The sequence below is a fragment of the Monomorium pharaonis genome, chromosome 9, assembly GCF_013373865.1.
Source record: "Monomorium pharaonis isolate MP-MQ-018 chromosome 9, ASM1337386v2, whole genome shotgun sequence".
Classification (NCBI taxonomy): Eukaryota; Metazoa; Arthropoda; class Insecta; order Hymenoptera; family Formicidae; genus Monomorium; species Monomorium pharaonis.
In genome coordinates this window covers 21,086,579-21,105,721 of record NC_050475.1, presented here as the reverse complement: position 1 = coordinate 21,105,721, position 19,143 = coordinate 21,086,579, and the positions used below count along the sequence as shown (strand labels likewise).

Sequence of the window (19,143 nt, the reverse complement as noted above, 5' to 3'; positions counted from 1 at the left end):
GAAAAGAAAACGTGAAGATAGATTCTTTCACCTTACATTCTCATAATCAATAAACTTCGAACGTTAATTGTTCTTAACAGAACTTAATAAGATCTTTTTTATTATACCAAAAGATATCTTATCAGTTTTAAGTTTTAACAGATCGTTTTTAAAAAAGATTTAACTGACCATTAAAGTTATGAACAATCAGCCAAAAAGATCCGGTCTTATATACGTTTACAGATTTAAACTCAAACGTTTAAAAATTCCGCGCGCATCAAATGGCGAAAAGAATTTTCTGCACGCAAATTCGTGGACACCCTGTACATCGTGTTCTAAACAACGCATCCTTCCTTTCGTCAACAGAGAACGGAGAACCACGAGTCGTTCGAGTCGTCACGAGACGGGTTATTTGCGAGACGGAAGCCCAGTGATTTGCGACAGTATCCGCGTATTCTCGTGACAAACGTTAAAATTCTTCTAGTTGAAAGGCACGTCGCCGAAGCGTCGCAACGATTCCAATCGAGCGCTCGTGTATGGTTTCGAAGAATCGCGAATCACGTCAAGGCCGATCGCCCGGGTCCGGCACATATTAAGAAATCACTGTCAACAACAACAGCGTCGAGACGTCTGGTGACTCAAGTCGATCAGCAGAGCTCACAGCCGGTGGCTGCTGAGTCTGCAATGACCGCGATGACTACAATGGCGATGTGATTGTCGTACATCGATTCTCCTGAGTCACGCTTCGCTCCCGCGTATTCGGATATCGTCGTTCTCGACTGACCGAACCACCGCCGGGTAATTTGGAAGTCGAGTGGGAGAGAGGTAGGTATCGTTTCCGCATATTTTTTTACGCAGTTGCGCGCATGTTGTGGATATTGTCGTCTGGTACCGACTCGTCTTTGCCTCCGCGAGTGCGCCGATGTCGAGCATGTCACTCCGCGACGATCCCAGATGATCGCGGCAGGTTCTGATTTGTTTTTCTTCAAGGAGACAACGGGTACCGGTTCGACGAGCAGCCTGTTATGAGCAGCTTGTGGAAACCCTGGGTGGAGACTCTGAAAGTAGAACCGATGGACCCGGCGATTATGAAAAGCCTAGATAATTGTTTGGACAATGATTTCGACGAGCTGCCTGAGTTCAGTCCCAACCTGTTCACCTTGAAGAAGAATCCTCTAATGATGAACTCCTGTACCAAGTGTCATAACAACAACAACAAGAGCTTCCTGCTGCTTGATGGACAGGAGGTCCTACAGGTTTCAGATGTAGAGGAATTTGTGAGAAAATTAAACTGTATGGAGAACAACACTAAAGTCAAAGTTGTGTCGATATTTGGAAATACAGGCGATGGCAAGAGCCATACTATGAACCAGGTGTTCTTCAATGGTGAGGAGGTATTTCAGACATCAAACGAACAAAATTGTTGTACATTGGGTGTCTGGGTGGCATTTGATCCAATTCTCAATGTTGTCTGCTTGGATACCGAAGGTTTACAAGGTATAATATACTTCATTATTATTATTCTCAAGTAAAATTATTTCTGAACTCATTTTTTTGTGAACATGTGAATCTGAAACAAAACTTAAAAAACCAGTAGAATTTATTTTTAAAAAAATATTCAATAAACAATGTTCTCTAAAAAAAACTGAAAACAACTATAATATAGACAAATGTTTTATGAGCAATAAGTGGAATGAATCAAAATTGACTTATTTTACTTATCTGTTTTGAAATTTATTTTAATACTTTAAAGTTGGAAAAATAGTGTAAAAACAAAACGGACCCTCATGCTCATGGGAAAGGTACCAAGAAAACGCTATTTGCTTGAAAGATTAATTGTTCATATCAGATTCTACAAATTTTTACTGTTTATTGTAGGTGTTACGAATTGTGAGAACGAGCGGACGAGATTGTTACTCAAAGTACTCGCAGTCTCCGACATTGTGGTCTATGGAATTCACTCTGAGAGGCTAAATAGGGATCTGTTCATGTTTCTGGGTACAGCGTCGCGTGCTTACAGTCGTCACTTTAAAGCCGCCTTACAAGTAATAGGGCAGAAGGAAGGAATCTCCACCTCGTTGAGCAAGCTTGGGCCGAGTATTATAGTGCTGCATGAAACCAGGCACACCATACCTTTGATCAACAGTACATATTGCCACTCTCTCAGAATGACAGTAATTTCAAACTGAGAACTTCATTATGATTGATAGTCACCTTATCGTTCATGACGTGACGTATCGTTTATTCGATTCTTTTGCAGACGCATCAGAGAGCGCGGAAGACATCCTGAGAGCTAGATTTGCACAGATGAGCCTCGAGATTGATGCTTTCAGTTCTATCAAATACATCGGTTTGCAAACGGTGAACGACACGACGGATTACGAGCATCTGCGATCCGCGATTGTGAGCGAATTGAATAACACGACGGTTCGTTCAGCTAGGAAACCGCACCTAGTATACAATACGCTTAAGAGTCTGAACGATCAATTATCTGATGAAACAGAGAATGTTTCCAATACTTTATTCCCAGACCAGTATTTTACTTGTCCCATCAAGTGTCTCAGCTGTGGTAATGGCTGTAACAATAGTATGGGACACTTTCGTGATGGAAAACCACACAGTAGCAATACCAAGTTGGTATATTTTTTTTATACGTTGCTTCAAATCATGCGATTGTTCTCTTGAATTAATGGATTTTGTTGTATGATAGGTGTAAATTCCAGTGTCAGTATGAAAATTCGATGTACATATGTAAAAGGTGTTACAAGAACGGAAACGAAGTTGAGGTGAGAAAGCGAAATTTTGAGGAAAATCAGAACAGCTGGTATAGTTTCGCTAAAAATGCCTGGTCAGGATACATTATAGACTGCCCGCATTGTGGAGAAATCTACAAGAGCAGACAGTATTGGTACGGCAATAATTCAGAGGATGTTGCTATACGTAAAAAAATCACGCATGTGTGGACTGTAGTAAGTAATAAGTATTCTATTGATGATAAATAGCTTTGATGTCAATATTTTTTTCTTTTACTCCATTAATTTCATTTCTAATTTTTAAGCAACTTTAACAACCGTATTTCTTTTTTTTTTTTTTAGTCAAACCGTTCTATAGCTCCTCAGAATACAGCACAACGGGTTATCGATAGCGTTTCGTACATCACTGAGGCCGTGACGAATGTATCTTTGCAGCCAACAAAAGCGCTGAAAGCCTGGGCTGCGGATCAGGTGGCGCCTTCCTACTGGCGATCAAACAACGAGATAAAACACTGCTATCACTGCAAAATCCCATTTAGTCCGACAGATGACAAGCACCATTGTCGCGATTGCGGAGAAGGCTTTTGCGCGCAATGCTCGTCAAAAACGAAATGCGTGCCGAATAGGAATTGGTACTCGCCTGTTCGGGTTTGCGATACCTGTTACGAGAAAGAGACAAACGGTTCCAGCGATGATTCTCTCGAACCCCCTCTTGAGGACGTCGGCGTACGAAAAGTGACTGAGCACGTAGTGTCGACACTTAGTGCCGTTGGAACGGTTTTCAGTTATTCTAAATGTGAGTATAAAGATTATACTAATGTAAATGGTACATATAGATATTTTAAAATTATTTAGATAAGTATAAATTACATTAGATAAGATGAACTATAAACATATTGTGAATAAGATATAATGATGTAATTTTAAATTTATCTGAATAATAATGGATAAAATAAAAAATTTATATATCGTTTTTATCAATAAAAATTTAAATTAATGTGTTATTGAGTAAAATAATTTAATATTTCTTTTAACACTTTTAAGCTAAAGGTGAAGATAATATACATTCTAATAGTCTAAGTAAAGATAAGATAATGCCACTTGTTCATCTAGATAATTTTATATGAATAACGGCAAACACTAATTAAGGGTTATTTATATTGCAAAGTCACGTCTGAAATTAATTATGAATGTCTTTCATTCGTATAGCGTTCATAAAGGACTCCGTTCGACCATCTTATTGGATACCAGATTCAGAAGTGGTTAACTGTTGCGTTTGCGAACGAAAGTTCTCCGCCATGCTTCTTTTGCATCATTGCAGAGCTTGCGGACGTGGAGTATGTCAGGAATGCTCACAACATCGTAAGCCTGTACCTCACCGAGGATGGGATCATCCCGTTAGAGTATGCAACGCTTGCGTTTGAAATCGTTTTGCAGCATACGTCTCAAAGAAAACTGAACTCAAAAACATCTTCGAAAAAGAAAATATTCGTTTGAAACAAATCTTTTATTTTGCTTTTGTAAGAGAAACAGACATTTTACTGACTTGATTGTATGAATATAGAATCTTAGATTTATATGGCCAAATTGTATATAGTTGACTGAAATAGATTTTTTAACAGGTTTCTTAACGTAATTCGAAACGTAATTTTAATTTTTAAATTCTAAATAAAAATTTTAATTTAATATTTTATTTTTAACAATATTTGTAATGATATAAATTACTACATGGTACCTTAGAGTTTTATGATAAAATATCTGACAAATACAAATTTATATTTTATGTATTTGTATAATATTAAATTATATAAATATAATGCACATTTCATTTATATATGTCAAATGAGAATTTTAAATACATTTTTTTAATTTGAATCGGTAACATTAGAATTTTTTAATAAAATGAACTCGTTATTAATCTTAAATACTTCTTTCTAGCTTCATCCTTCATTAGATGCGAAACAAGAATGACAAAAAAAGCACTGTAAAGATTACATTTAAATGTTAATATTACAATAAAAAGGCATGTATATTATCTTTTGTGAGAGATTAATAATGAGTTTTCGTATGTGCCTGACTACAGGTACATCCGATCACTAAGATGTTTATATATAACAGAATTATGCTGAAACTGTCTGAAAACTATATGATGACACCTTGATGACAACTCTGTTTTTATAATTAGAATATAATTTGAATATATAAATGTACATAGATATATGATTAATAGATAATGTGCCATGATATTTGGTTAATATTGTTTGAAAATAATTTTCTGAAGTGTATTAAAGACATTACCTTCTAATATTTTATATCTCCAAAAGGTATAAATCAAGATTACGCTTAAAGATTGTTTGATGGGAAGTTGATTAAAGATTTATCTTAACAGTAATCCCAGAAGTAACACATGTTAGTAATTTGTACATATGTACAGTACTCTAATCTTCTGGTGATCGATAGCTGTAGGAAAAAGGATACTTTCAATTATCAATAATGGCTGTGACAAGTTGTTAATACTGGCATAGCATTTGAAGGGGCGAATTTGCAGGGCAACAGATACACGATAGCGCGTCTTCAAAAGTAAGAATTGTTACTTTCATTTTGTTCTGTACATTGTCATAAGCAGCTTTAAAAATAAAGATTAAATTCTCAAACTATGTTGCTGCCTTATTTTTTAAATTAACCGTTCACCAATTTTTTGATCTCTCTTTTATAAAAGAGATTAAAAACTTGTCGAATGAGCTACAGATGAAAAGAAAAGCAATCACGGAATGCCTAAATGCATATCAAAATGAAAAACAAAATTGACGAGATAAAGTTAAAAGTTAATGGTTTGTAGTGCGCGCGGACAGCTCGGACTGCACGCATGTGCAGAATCAACGACTCTGTAGATGAGGCACATGCGCACAGATGCCAACTAGAAACCTATACCTTTCTCTCTCGCACCAGATCTCGGGCACACTTTCCATAGGCGGCATAGGCAATTCCCCCTCCATGCCTACATGCTGTAAGGGTGCCCCCCGTCGAGGAGCACGCGCGCGATGACGTCAGAATATGGCGTCTCGATCAGCTGGATGTTGTGTAGAGTGTGCCTGGCTGCCATGCCCGTCTCGCGAAAACTAACGGAGACCACCGTCTGCCCGCCGTGATACGTGAGTTATCCCGTCCGCGCGATCGCCGATTGCGCGTCCCCTTCGTCGCCTCGTGTTCGGCAACCGGTTCCCGCGGGAGAGATCGCGGTCACGCGAGTGTACACGCACGACGCGGCCGTGAAAGCGACGCGAAGAAGTGCGGTACGCGCGCGGTGTGGCACTCGGGTGACCGGAGGGAGCGCACGACGGCGAGGCTGTGTCGCCGCGCACGTGAGATTCGCACAATCCACGACGCAACGGGGACGACACGATCAAGTCCGCGCGCGAGACTTCCCTCCCTCGAGGAAGTCCGACGTGGCTCGGGAGAGTGAGAAAGTAACGTCGAGGAATAAACGCCGAGTAAGAGCGAGGAGGAAGCGAATTGTGCTTGTAAAATCCGCATTCCGCCCTTTTCTGTCGCGGCCACAAGATCGGTTTATCTTATGTAATTCATCGCGAGTGCACCGCCGAACCCTTCGCGTCGTGCGTGCGCGTGTGCGTGCGTGTGTCGCGAGCGATGCCGTGGCCATTTTCGCGTTTCGCCCGTTTCGTAATCGTTTTATCAGCTCCATACTTGAATTCAACAAGTAATGCAGGTCGCCACGCCGCCCGTCGCGGGGAGAGGGGGGCCGCGTGCTGCCGATTTTGCACCGCGAACCACCGCGAGGCGAACGAGGGTCCGGGAGGATTCGAGCGATCGAGGACGTGGAGAATCAACGGAGTAATCTCTCCATGTGTTTATTGTGCCGCGACGCGACGTCTGGAAGACAATCGTCCAGTCGCGGTTGCACCGCCGATCTCGATCGAGGATCTTCTGGATCAAGATTAGTCGAGATTGCTCGCTCGCTCACGTTCAGAGGCACGAGATACCTCGGCGTGACTTTGGCGTGACGAGAATCTCGCCGATCTGTTCGCGACGCGAGCGCGGATGGAGCACGTTGCCGGAACAGTGCGTGCGACACGGGTGGACGCCATTAGTTGCAAATTTCACGGGGTAGACGGGGTACGGGGGAGGGGAGAAACATTCGAGACATCGGACGCGGCGACGATGATGACGATGACGGCGCGACGCGACGCGACGACGCCACGCCGCGCCACGCCGCCGAAGATGATGCTCTCTCTCGTTCGGAGCAAGTCCCCATTTGAAATTCCGATGGCGCGGTTCCGCGTGATAGCGCCGGCCATTTTGTCGCTTATTAGTCGCGGATAAACAATCCCGTGTGTGCGTCGTCGTCCGCTCGCGTAAAGCTGGCTTTGGGACTCGCTGGAGGCCATCGCGAGCAAGCGGCGACTCACATGCGCGGAGATTTCAATTTCGCGATGCTCCCCGTTCTCTTTCTCTCTCTCTCTCTCTCTCTCTCTCTCTCTATCTATCTATCTATCTATCTATCTCTCTTTCTCTCTACCTCAATCCCTTGCGCGCCTCCGGCTCCGTCGCGCGACACACCAAAAATAGAAAAGCGACCGGACCCATTTCTTGCCGTTTTCGCGAGGATTTTTATGTCGTAACGCGATATATTACGGCGACATTTGCGCGAGCGTAATTTTTTGTGGATTCAAGCAATACTTGGCTCGAAGGAAACTTAAATTTTCATTCCGGTAGAATCGTGTCATCCGGGGATGTTTTCGATTTTCGGTAGAATTTTCTTGACAAGTTTTAAGTTTCAACTTTTTTTATTTTAAATGTTCCACTGTAAACTCATGTACGTATGCGGAAGAAGGGAAAGATTTCGTCATATTGCATTTGTCTTTCCACGAGAAAATTGTTTTTTTGTACCATTATTTCTTAAACGTCCTACATAATCCATATACTTTTTAGATACTTTATGTTGTACAATTTAAGTACAAGTTATCACTTATTGTCGCAAGCAAAACATTGCATAGTGAGCTTTATTAAGGAGGTTCTTCAGTTCTTTTCATATAAAGTAAAAACTAGACCAAATTTTGAATTATTGACATTCCAGAATTTTTTTCAAATTTTTTAATCATATAACTTTTCAAATAATTTTCTAAAATAACATTGAGATATTACAGGAAGGAGAGTTTTTAATAATTTAATCGTAAACATAAATGTAAGAAATTTGAAAAGCTACATTTATAAGAAAGAATAAACAAATATTTTGGGGAATTAAAGATAGTTTCATCAGTATCTCATTTTCTTGTAACAGTTATGAAGTGTTTATGAATTACATAATTCTCTTTAAATATGACGTCATACCAGCGAAAATGTGGCAACAATGCTTGCCACTACATTCAAATTAAATCATTGTAAACAATTCTTTCTCGATTTTAGCCATCATTAATATTTATCATATTATAAACAAATATTAAATGATCGTTTTTATATCGTTTGCTTTAATATGTTTTATTCATTTCTTATTATCCTGAAGATGATAGTCCAAAAAGTTTGTTAAAAGATAAGTTTGAATGAAAAGGCACATGACTCCTCTTCACTTTTTTGAGCTAGAGAACTTCCTTAAGTTTTCGAAATGTTTTGCACTGAAATGTAGATGTGAGATACTTTACAGAAAAAATAAGGGATAATTTTATTCACAGTGACCACAGAGAGAAGACTCTATACAACATGCCACCAGATAGGCCAGATGCATCGGGTATCGAAACTAATATAGAACTGAACTCGTCTCAGGATTATAATTTCGGGGAAACCGCCTACGCGATGAACGACAAGGAAAAGGAGAATGCCAGTGTACTGGCAGACTCAAATTCGACCAACGAATGTCAGAGCGAAATTCCTAGATGGGAAAAGTCCATGGAGAAGAACAATCAATCAGACGACGAGCTGACGTCTCTCAGTTGGCTACATCAGCAGAATTTACTTAAGGGTTTGGATATTTCAAACCCCTCCAAAGACATAAAGCACGAGAACATGAACATGCTGAACAATAATATCTGCGACGACATAACAGACTTTTCCGAAAACACAAATTCTGTATCGAGTTTGGATGATAGTTTTTGTCCAGGTGAGACGTTTTTAAAACACGCGCTTTGCATGTTTGCGTATCAAATAGTTTTAGGACATATTTACATTAATTTAATCCTTTTTTCTATGATGCTTCACTGACAGAGAACAATGGAAAAGCAAGTGTTACACTGAACGGAAACGGACAAAGCTATCAGCATCCCACCAAGAATTGTCAAAAGCCCACGCAAATATTTCAGGAATCTGCAAAAAGTCATTGCAATATTTCGCCAAGTAATCAAACGAAGATTTCTTTGAGCAACAATAATTTGCCAATGTCTAATCGCAACAAACATCCTACCCACATACCATATGATCCTCATTTACACAGAAATAGCAAACCACCATATTCATTCTCCTGCCTCATATTTATGGCTATCGAAGATAGTCCCGGAAAGGCGTTACCTGTGAAGGAGGTTTACGCGTGGATTCTGGAACACTTTCCATATTTTAGGAATGCTCCTACTGGATGGAAAAACTCTGTCAGGCATAATTTGAGCCTCAACAAGTGCTTTCGGAAAGTGGAGAAGGCTCCAGTAAGTTACAAGGCAAATTTCACTCTAAAGAAAGAGATTACAATTAAATTTACAATTTTTTAATTTTTTAATTTACAGTATATACACACACACACACACACACACACACACACACACACACATAAGCTTAATAATAATAATAATAAACTTCTGTACAACTATCTGGGTACAGAGACATGTTCGATCACTGAGATTTATCTTACAAATTTATCTTTAACGTTTCATATCATATACTTATGTAACTTTTTTTTTGTAGAATTTAGGAAAGGGATCATTGTGGATGGTGGATGCACAATACCGCCCAAATCTGATTCAAGCGTTGTCTCGCGCTCCTTTTCCTCCCCCTACAACCCAAAATCTGTCTTCGTCGGAAAAGGTGCCCAGAAAATGCGTAAATACACGTCTCCCAGATCCGGTTCTCTTTCCATACCTATCCAAAAGACTGGCGTCTAGCAATATTAACGATAGCACAGAAACTGAGATAGATAGTGACGTTGATGCAGCGGCTGCCGCTATGCTTTCCTTCAAGCATGGACCCATCATTCTAAATCACAATAAAGGTATTGATTGCATGTTTGTAAAATATGTGACATAACAAAAGATAAAGTCCTCTGTACTTTATTAATACGGAAAAATATCAAAAATATAGCTATAATCAGTTCAAGATATTCATTTATTTATACGCTTACGAATTAATATATGTTTTGACATAGATCGTAAACGAAAATTGCCAGAATCGGAAAAGCTGGTACCTATAATTACCAGGAGTTCTAGCGAGGATCATACTTACAGCTGTGTAGCCTCAATAAAATTGGGAAGGTAAATATACTTTATTCTTATATGATCCACGTGAAAATTACATGGGCGAAAAAAAAGTTTGTTTTCCGTTTCTTTCCATAGCAAACATCCGAATGAGGAAGAACTAAATCCAGATTTTGATGAACAAAGGAAGATCGCGGAAGGTGCGGATGCGCTTTTGAATTTAGCTGGTGTTAGCACGACGCTGAATCACAGTAGAACACATCACGTGACACAAGGTATTAATACAGCATCGAAATCAGAAGTTATTACAAAACCAAAAAAACGTTCTACCACGAGTGATTACTCAAGCACGTCTGAGAAAAGGCGCAAGAGATGGCGAGACTGGGGTGAGGAAAATCGATACCTAAAACAAATTAGGGGTTAACACATTGACATATTTTGTTACATTACAAAGGTGTACATTGTCGAGAGCTTTCCGCTTGTGCTGAATCGCGGAAGCGTTTAAATGTTGAAAATTTTGTCATCTCTAGTAACAGGAAAAGAGATACTTTTGTTTTATAGTATTGTAAATTTCTTATTCACATTTAAAAGCGTATAGAGTCAACTTTTATGGAAATTTCTCTTGGTTTTTAGTCATAATACACACGAAAACGCGCATGTAAAATTCTTCCGTAACTTCTAGTTATACTAATAAAAAAAGAGGGTTGTTGGATGCATTTCGAATTGATTGGTGTGGTTGCTCAGGGTTTACAACATGCTATATGCCAAAATACATTCGGTAGCACTAAACAACAAGCAATAATAGAGATGTAGTGTTAAAGAGATACTTTTTAAACACGTTGAAACATGAATACAATTAAATAGTACGTGGAAATATATATATATCGATAAAGAAATTATTATTACATACATGAAGTAAGTAATAATCATTTTAGAACTGTTGTGAGACAATTATATTAAGTCATAGAGAGTTTAATTAATAATAAAGTTCTATATCAGTTTTTTTCTTCTTTTTTTTTGTAGATATGTATAGAGGCATAATCAACATCTGCTGTCATGAAGCCTGTCCCAACAGTAACGAGACCTATTGTTTTCAAACGTAACGTGGCGATCTTTGATGTCGAATCAACGCCCGATTTGAAGCCCAGTGTTACCATAATTTTATTTCGTGGGATTCTAGTCTCGTTATTCTTGAGACAGGCCGCGTGTATTTAGATAGAAAGAGAGACAGAGATCGATAACAATATATTTAAAACGATTACACACATACATATGTTTATGTATATGTGTATATATGTATATAAAATGTATGTATACGTGCATGTATATGCAGATGTACACATTGCACGCATCAAACTCGTCATACTCGTTCATGTGTGTATACAGTCAAACTCCTAAATTTTCTCGATTCGAGATGAAATAATCTTTCTGTTCTTCATTTTGTATATTTGAATACGAAGTATAGTATGCAAAATGAAAATGTCATTGTGTATGCATCATGTTCATGCATGCATCATTCACATATTTCATGTATGTGATAAAATAAAAAATGTAAAATAATGGAAGAGAAGAGGTATATGTATAGTATATATGGAACAGTGTTGTCTAAGTTGAGAAATTTTCTCCAAAATTTGAGTTTTGTTATTACGAGATTTATTGGAATTTTTTAAAAGGGTCAAAAAGTTTAGAGGAAAAGAATCAAAAAGTTTAGAGAATTTTTAAGGATGAAAGATAGCATTTATAATATTTTTTAGAATTGCATTAATTTAAAATACATCAATTTTTTACTTATATTTATTATAAATTTTTATTATAAAATATATGTTTATAACCTGACAACACTAGTAGGTTGAAAATTCATTAAGAATTGATTAAGAATAAGGGAGTTTGATTGTATAAATATATATTCAAGATGTTCTCAAATTCGCGATTACAAAGTTTATGAAAAACTAAATTATAAAAATTCACGTTTTATCTTTTTTTTAAATTTCAAGCAATAGTTTGTATTAGCCACATTTGAACAATCTGTCTGTCAAATTATTCAAAAATGAAAGTGTAAATTTGTGAACACCATACAATTTGTTCAATTGTACATTGTTTTTACCATATCACAAATTCTCGTAATTAGAAAAAAATTATTAGTTGCAATTGAAAAGTGTTTTCATGATTTGATTTTTCACAGACTTTCGATTATAGCGCTTTCATACGCGAAATTGAAAGCATTCTGCATGTGTAAACACAACCGTGTGCATCGTTGCACATGTACAACAGATGTGCCACAAACGTATTATTAAAAAAATATTTAAAAAATAATAAAAAAGGTATTCAGATACATTCGACGTAGTTTCGAAACGAAGAACTAAAATTATCGTTTCACATCTTTTTCTACTCTCTTCGTGGCTTTCAAGATGATTTTAAACAGTGTTGTACATATGTAGACCTTCTAATGTATTCACAGACCAGTTTTTTGTATTCAGTTGAAAACTGAATATATAGTGATCGTACTGAGATGTCAATATCGATCGGAGAGATGAAAAATAACGCTACATGGAAAGACAACTTATTTTTATAAGAAAAATCGTTAACACTAAGGAGAGAGAGAGAGAGAGAGGGGGGGGATTGATGATACTTTGTAATTGTAAGATATGTACGTATACTACAAAGCATGCGAGAGAAATATTGTGCAAACTGGTCTTGTATACATTAACATGTAGTCCAATATAGAGAGAACATATATTTTTACAGGGCGCTGCCCGCGTGATAAAGGTTCTTCCTAATAATTCGCTGGTACGCAATTTATTAGCTTAAATATCACTCTACAAAGTATAAATATTAGTAAACTCGGATGTGAGAGGGACAGACAACACTGTTGTAGCGCAACCTGATCGACTTTCTACATATCAACGTTCACGGCGCTCGTGAAATTTTCTATTTGTCATTTTCAGAATTCATCCGGGATTACTTCGATATCCTCTGATGTATCATTCAAAGAGTTCACTATCCGCACTATAGAGTGCTAGTTTCATAGCATAATTACGTGCATTGTATGTAGGATTTGAATAGCGTCTTAAATTAATAATAATTTCATAATATTTAACTTTTTGATTTTATTGTTTTTATTAATGTAGCAGATTAGTCGCTGGAAAGTTGAAAATGTTGATTGTTTGAAGTAGGAGATAAAGAATATTGGAAAATACGATTTGTGTGAAATAAAAACAGGATGCGCTACATCAAAATATTTTATGTGATTGTAGCTAGTCAGCTACACCAGAAAAGAATTCAATCTAAAGGTGCAAGAAAGAATGCCATATTCAATAAATAATGACTATCGATTTTATTTGACAAGAGAAAAAGGAGTCTCAATATATTATTTCAATGAAATTGAAAAAAATGACCGAACTAATTAATTTCCAAGACTTATGTGCGTCTTCTAACTTCAAATTATTCTATGTATTGAACACTATGCTCAATGTTACTCAATGTAATTTGTATGAAATTTAGCTGCGAGCAAATTATCTTTTTATTGTTTTTAAATTTTATTTTACTGTTATTATATCTCTGTGATATATTGCAAGATGAATACAATGTTATCGTTGTTATACTTCATTGTATCCGAAGTTTTAGAATTCTATATATTATGTTGTTTAGCGAGAAAGAGTTATATACATATATATATATATATACACATATATACATGTATACATATATATGATTATATTATTAACTGGCATTCTTACTCACACCTTGAATACTCTACTTTGATATCGACTTTAAACAAGCTGGCATCTTCAAATTGATAATCGTAAATCGGAAATTTAATGTTGTAGTTTCATGATTTGTTTCATTCTTTTAGTCTACCTCGCGTTTGCTATGACTGAACATCTGTTACTCCACAGAATAGCTCATTCTAAATTAATCAGCTGTTAGAAAGTGGGATGCCACATTCATCAATCATAATACAGTGTAGCTAATCGATAGGTTAAAAGTGTAGATTAAATCGATTAGTCGCATAATGTAAAGCAATACACCAGTAAATCCTGACATTGGGGCGAAATACTCTAGTCAGCCGGTTTCTCGTAAAAGGAAAGTGGGCTTATGTGCAATGCATTAATCGCAGAGTCGATACGACGATGACGAGATAGACTATTATTCTGTAATTGCATTACATTTACATTGCAGAGGGAATAAGTATTAACATCGCGTATTTTCTTAACGCCGTAGCGCCGATCTATTACACGATACAAATTTACAATTATTTGTATATAAGTTATATCATTTTACGCGGAAATGTTATTACAACCGGCTGACAAGCGAAGTCATCCTATGACAGACACCAAAAACACACAACAAAGTATGGAGCAAAGCAGATTACGAATATGTCATTGTAACTAGCCAGGGACAATCAAAAAGACATGATGTGTTTGGTTTGCTTCCATTACATGACATCGTGCCAAATGCAGAATCCTTTGGGTTTGGAAGATCAGAGATATGTTAATTTATATGTACACATAATATATATCTACAGATTGTATATTATAAGAATTTTGTTGGCGTAATATGTAATATTATAATTATATATTATTATTATTATTATTATTATTATTATTATTATTATTATTACTCATTTTAGATAAATCATGCTGTAAAATGTTTGTTAAGTTTTTGATCTTGCTTATATATATATCTTGAGTATATATTTAATATTTTAGGCTGTAACTACGAAAAAGAAAATTTTATCTAATGAAACAAATGAAGAAAATTGCAAAAACTTGTTGATCATTTTATTCAGCATTTCTTATTTTGCATACCACTTATAATGTAGTTGCACCAAATTTCTTTCTTTAAAAGGAACATAAAAACGTAATTTTCGTGTTATTAAATTTAAATGAGTTAGATGAATTACTCTTCAAGTCATTATAGTTCATAATTTTCTGTCAAATTGAAAAATAGTTTTTCCCTTTTTCTGGGAAATTTAATTTTCTCAGTTGTATCACTTTTAAAGAAAGAGTGCGGTAGATAATATGATACCATTAAGTGGCAATTATATATTGACAATATACAATAGTACATGATGTGTTGAGCATACTTAAATAATTAAAAAATGTAAACATTTTTTTCGAATAATCTAAATTCTTTCATAGCAAAGACTTCAAATTTTTTTTATATTTAAATATTGTGACAGAATAAAAATATATGTTGAGGGTGTAATCTAACAACATAAAGTATTGACAAATTGAAAGATATTTATACAATATTCTAAACTTTAATGTGTTATGGATCTCAATTTATATAATAAGTAAATGATAATCGATCGTATGGGCTATTCAGATCTAAAATTAGATTAAATTATTTGAAAGGATTAAATCAAGAAAATAACATTAACTATGACAAATTGAGATCTAATTATCTAAAAACAATTAACTATAAATTGCAAGTATAAATTTATGATAAAAGTAAATCGCCTTGTTTTTTATGAATAATCATTATCTAAATATTGTAACCCATTTAAGCATTTATTTTATGAATATAATTGCTACGGTACTATTTAAGTTCCACTTTCTTTATTATGTTTAGAAGGTGTGGAACTAAATCTTATGCTTTCTCTCCAAGATAACTGAACATTTTCCTTGGATCCCATTATTCTTTCACTCGAAAGAGTTTTGTAACTGGACGAAGTGTTGTAACTATCTGTTGTCGGCATTGTGCTACTCATACTTTGAGTTTGATAACCAATATCTTGAACAGAATTCGAGATGCTCTGTTGCTCGAACGCATCAGACATTATATTACTACATTTGTGACCTTCGCGTGAAAAACTTGCCGTTTCCGGCGCAATTTTTAAGCTAATTTCATTATTACATCGTTTATATACGCTAAATACATTGGCATTGGAATGCACAATATTGTCAGTTGAGTTTATACAATTTGGCAATTCCTCCATATTAATGGAATCACATGCATTTGATTGATCGTTATTTATAATTTCCCCATTGTCTTCCATATGTTTCACATGATTTTCACTATCGGACATATCTAAAACAATTTTTTTAACATAGTTTTGTTACGATCACAGTTTTATGAGAGATAGTACTTTAACGGAATAGATAGTGTGATAAATATTTAAGGGTGTATCGGACATACAATCTTAGACAAAAGTGCATGAAATTTGAAATACTTAAATATCTATGCCTAACGCATAGTAAATCTAGATATAAGAAACTTGAACGATAGTTGGAGTCTTATTTTTACTCTTACAAAGATATTTTTTACGTATTTGCGATTTTTTTCACTTATGAGTTTAAACTTTTGACAGTGAAAATGCACAATTATCTCAAGTTATATTTTATTTCTTTAAAACGGTGTAGTGAAGACAATTGAAACTTGGCAGATATTTTCATCTATTCATATACTAGATGTACAAAAAAATTCAAAACACTAGTACTATTTCTTCTATATTTTTTTAGCTGTTTCATCTGTCAAGATCGTCCTTTTCCATAAGATAGAAAAGGATACCATGTAAAATCAGTGAAAATTAAAATAGTTATAACTCAGCAACCATTTAGTGGATGCGTTTTCAATTTTTTGCAGTACATTAGGGAAACTAAAACAATTTCACAAATTTTTAACAACTTTGTACCATTTTGAACTTCAGTCTGATACATCCTTAAGATTTATTTTCCTTTAAAGATTCTAGATGTTTGAAATTTACATGATAAATTTTTTTTATTATTTTCGCTTTTATTATTTAACTAAACTCTTCAGAATTTTATAATACAATATGCTTTGTGCAAATGCATGCATTGACACTGGAAACTTTTCATGACAGAGAGAGAGAGAGAAAGAGAGAGCTTTCCCATTTCATAAAAATATTAAAGGTAATTTAACAAAGTTATGTAAGTGAAGATAAGTGTAAAGCGAGCAAAAGAATGTATTAACAAATTAGGCTGTAACAAAAAGCAAATTTACCTAATGAATGATAGCCATTAATCCAACTCAGATTTTTTTCTTCGTCTGTACTCATATTTACTGTGAAGTTTAACCGAGTAGCTGTACGAGAACAATGTTCGATTCTTTGCGATCTATCGTTCTCAGCGTTATGTATTGGCGATATGTTAGGTGACTCTTCAGATATTACTATGGACGAGTCACGGCTTCGCCGCTTATTTTGTGACCGTTTCTAGAATATATTAATCATTTTAATTTTAGTAGTACAAACTACAGTTAATTAATCTTATTTATTGAGATGTTGTGAAGTTGGTACTCTTACAGAAAGGAATTGTCTGATTATACTTATATACATACCTTTAATGGCGCACCGTCAATCATACCACTTTCAGGAGGACTGTAAGGTAACACCATTTTAACTGGTGACAATGATGCTAAACTTTCATTATCACAGTCAGAGTGTCCCTCGTCGTGACACAAAAATAATTTTCTTCTCAATGAACTGTTGCTCGAATTCACATCATCTCTGTCTGCATTCTGTTCCTTTGAAAGACACAAGAATATTATTAAGAGTTTTTTGATAATCAATATTGATATGTTACACTTTCAGTTTGTGCTAGTCTTTAACAAAACCAACCTGAGTGAAGGTACAAAAGGGTTTAAGAGCTTCTTCCACATTCTGAGGCAAATCCAAGGGTAGAGATAATACTGTCTGACACCACACTAAAAATACAATGATGATTTGTTCTGAAATATTAATCTCATTGCCATCTTACCATCTTTTGTCGATTTCAACCGTTCCTGAGGGGTAGAATTTAAATTGTTTCCTTTCTGCCTGATGTCCCAAGGGCTAGGAATATGATGCTCTTTAAAAAACTGATCTATAGCTGCCTGAGCTCTCATTTCTGTTTCTGGATCTGGAGAATACATTTGCTGTATAGGAGACTCTTCTATTTTCGCTGGTTTTATATGAGCTAACTCGTCTATGTTCCATGCAAATCCCGGTGACTGTTGCATAGGAGTGGGAACCTAAATATTACAACAATTTTAACAATTAGCACTCTATCAACAGAAGCATTCTGTTCAGATATAATTTAAGGTGTACTCTAAAATAGCTAACTTCTGAGCGATGATGTTAATTTACTCAAAGTTCTAAACTATGATCTAACCAGCTCACTTAAAATTAAGAAATTACAACTTAGCTTTTTGCCTGGAAAAAGAACATTGCAGTTTAAAGATTACAAAGCAAAAGATTTATTACAGACTAAGATTTAAGCAAACTGATCAGATCATAGTTGTAAACAACTTAGAATTTAGAGCAAAAAGCTTATTATATCTATGGCAAATCTATCATAATTTTTAAGCAAAATGACCTTGGCAAATATGGACGGACTGAGCACTGGCAGATGCAACTTGTTGATTAGGTCACGCTCGAACGGATTGTTGGTAATGAACTTCTTCAGCTTAGACGGTGGTGTCATGTAATTCGATAAAACTGCAAAGCATTGTTGCGAAACGTTGTTTTGACACGTCAAGCGCTTCAGAGTCGTTTGAGCGTCGCTCTTCACCGGGGTGCCGCGCATCCAGAGATTGGGGCGCGCCAACGGGCTCTCGCATTTCCGCTTCTCCTGCGTGCTCCATCTCGCTTGTTCCATCGCAAAACAATCCGCCACGAGCACTCTTCGCACTTCGTGATGTTCCGTACCCCGAGTGTCGAGACGATTAATTCAAACTTTCCGCATACTCTCCCCTTGTTCAACGAGTTTCACCGCGAAGTCTTCGGCCAATTCTTCTGTCAATCGTTGCGTATCTCATCGGAGTCCACCTGTACGTGCGGTTTATAAATCTGTAATCCTCTTCCGAATTCAGGTGATTGAAACTCTAGACATCCAGACTTTTAAACAGGTAGATTCGTTTCAAATTGGCAAACGTCAGTTGCAGGGCCACCAACCTGTCAAACGTGAATTTCCAACGCGTTAAAGAATCAGAGACGCCAAACTAATCCGAAGAAAGTGTTGTGAAATTTGTCAATACAATTGGTTCGTGAATTTAGATCT

At 36.0% G+C, this 19,143-nt stretch overlaps 3 protein-coding genes across 6 annotated transcripts; 2 read left to right on the top strand and 1 right to left on the bottom strand.

The window, feature by feature from the left end:
- Positions 1–174: 174 nt before the first annotated feature.
- Positions 175–4,218, top strand: LOC105833038 (zinc finger FYVE domain-containing protein 1). The gene is made up of 7 exons (XM_012674440.3): positions 175–804; positions 970–1,476; positions 1,858–2,124; positions 2,240–2,612; positions 2,690–2,948; positions 3,075–3,528; positions 3,942–4,218. Exons 2-7 carry the CDS (start codon positions 1,005–1,007, stop codon positions 4,154–4,156), a joined length of 2,040 nt encoding a protein of 679 aa, XP_012529894.1. The 5' UTR covers positions 175–804; positions 970–1,004; the 3' UTR covers positions 4,157–4,218.
- A 1,507-nt stretch (positions 4,219–5,725) lies between these two features.
- On the top strand, positions 5,726–14,481 carry LOC105833041 (forkhead box protein N3). 3 transcript variants are annotated; one of them, XM_012674447.3, is made up of 6 exons: positions 5,726–5,884; positions 8,420–8,844; positions 8,949–9,379; positions 9,636–9,939; positions 10,093–10,198; positions 10,280–14,481. In XM_012674447.3, the coding sequence occupies exons 2-6, from the start codon at positions 8,448–8,450 to the stop codon at positions 10,563–10,565; spliced, it is 1,524 nt and encodes a 507-aa protein (XP_012529901.1). In that variant the 5' UTR covers positions 5,726–5,884; positions 8,420–8,447; the 3' UTR covers positions 10,566–14,481. The 3 variants fall into 3 exon arrangements, with proteins under 3 accessions (XP_012529901.1, XP_012529902.1, XP_012529900.1); XM_012674448.3 differs by lacking the exon at positions 5,726–5,884 and adding an exon at positions 5,901–6,223; XM_012674446.3 differs by lacking the exon at positions 5,726–5,884 and adding an exon at positions 6,234–6,584.
- A 236-nt stretch (positions 14,482–14,717) lies between these two features.
- Positions 14,718–19,090, bottom strand: LOC105833035 (protein aurora borealis). Of its 2 annotated transcripts, none has more exons than XM_012674438.3 (6): positions 18,460–19,090; positions 17,863–18,115; positions 17,724–17,809; positions 17,444–17,629; positions 17,108–17,318; positions 14,718–16,174 (listed from the first exon to the last, which is right to left on the bottom strand). In XM_012674438.3, the coding sequence occupies exons 1-6, from the start codon at positions 18,739–18,741 to the stop codon at positions 15,687–15,689; spliced, it is 1,506 nt and encodes a 501-aa protein (XP_012529892.1). In that variant the 5' UTR covers positions 18,742–19,090; the 3' UTR covers positions 14,718–15,686. The 2 variants fall into 2 exon arrangements, with proteins under 2 accessions (XP_012529892.1, XP_036147913.1); XM_036292020.1 differs by having other exon boundaries at positions 17,444–17,623.
- Between the last annotated feature and the right edge of the window lie 53 nt (positions 19,091–19,143).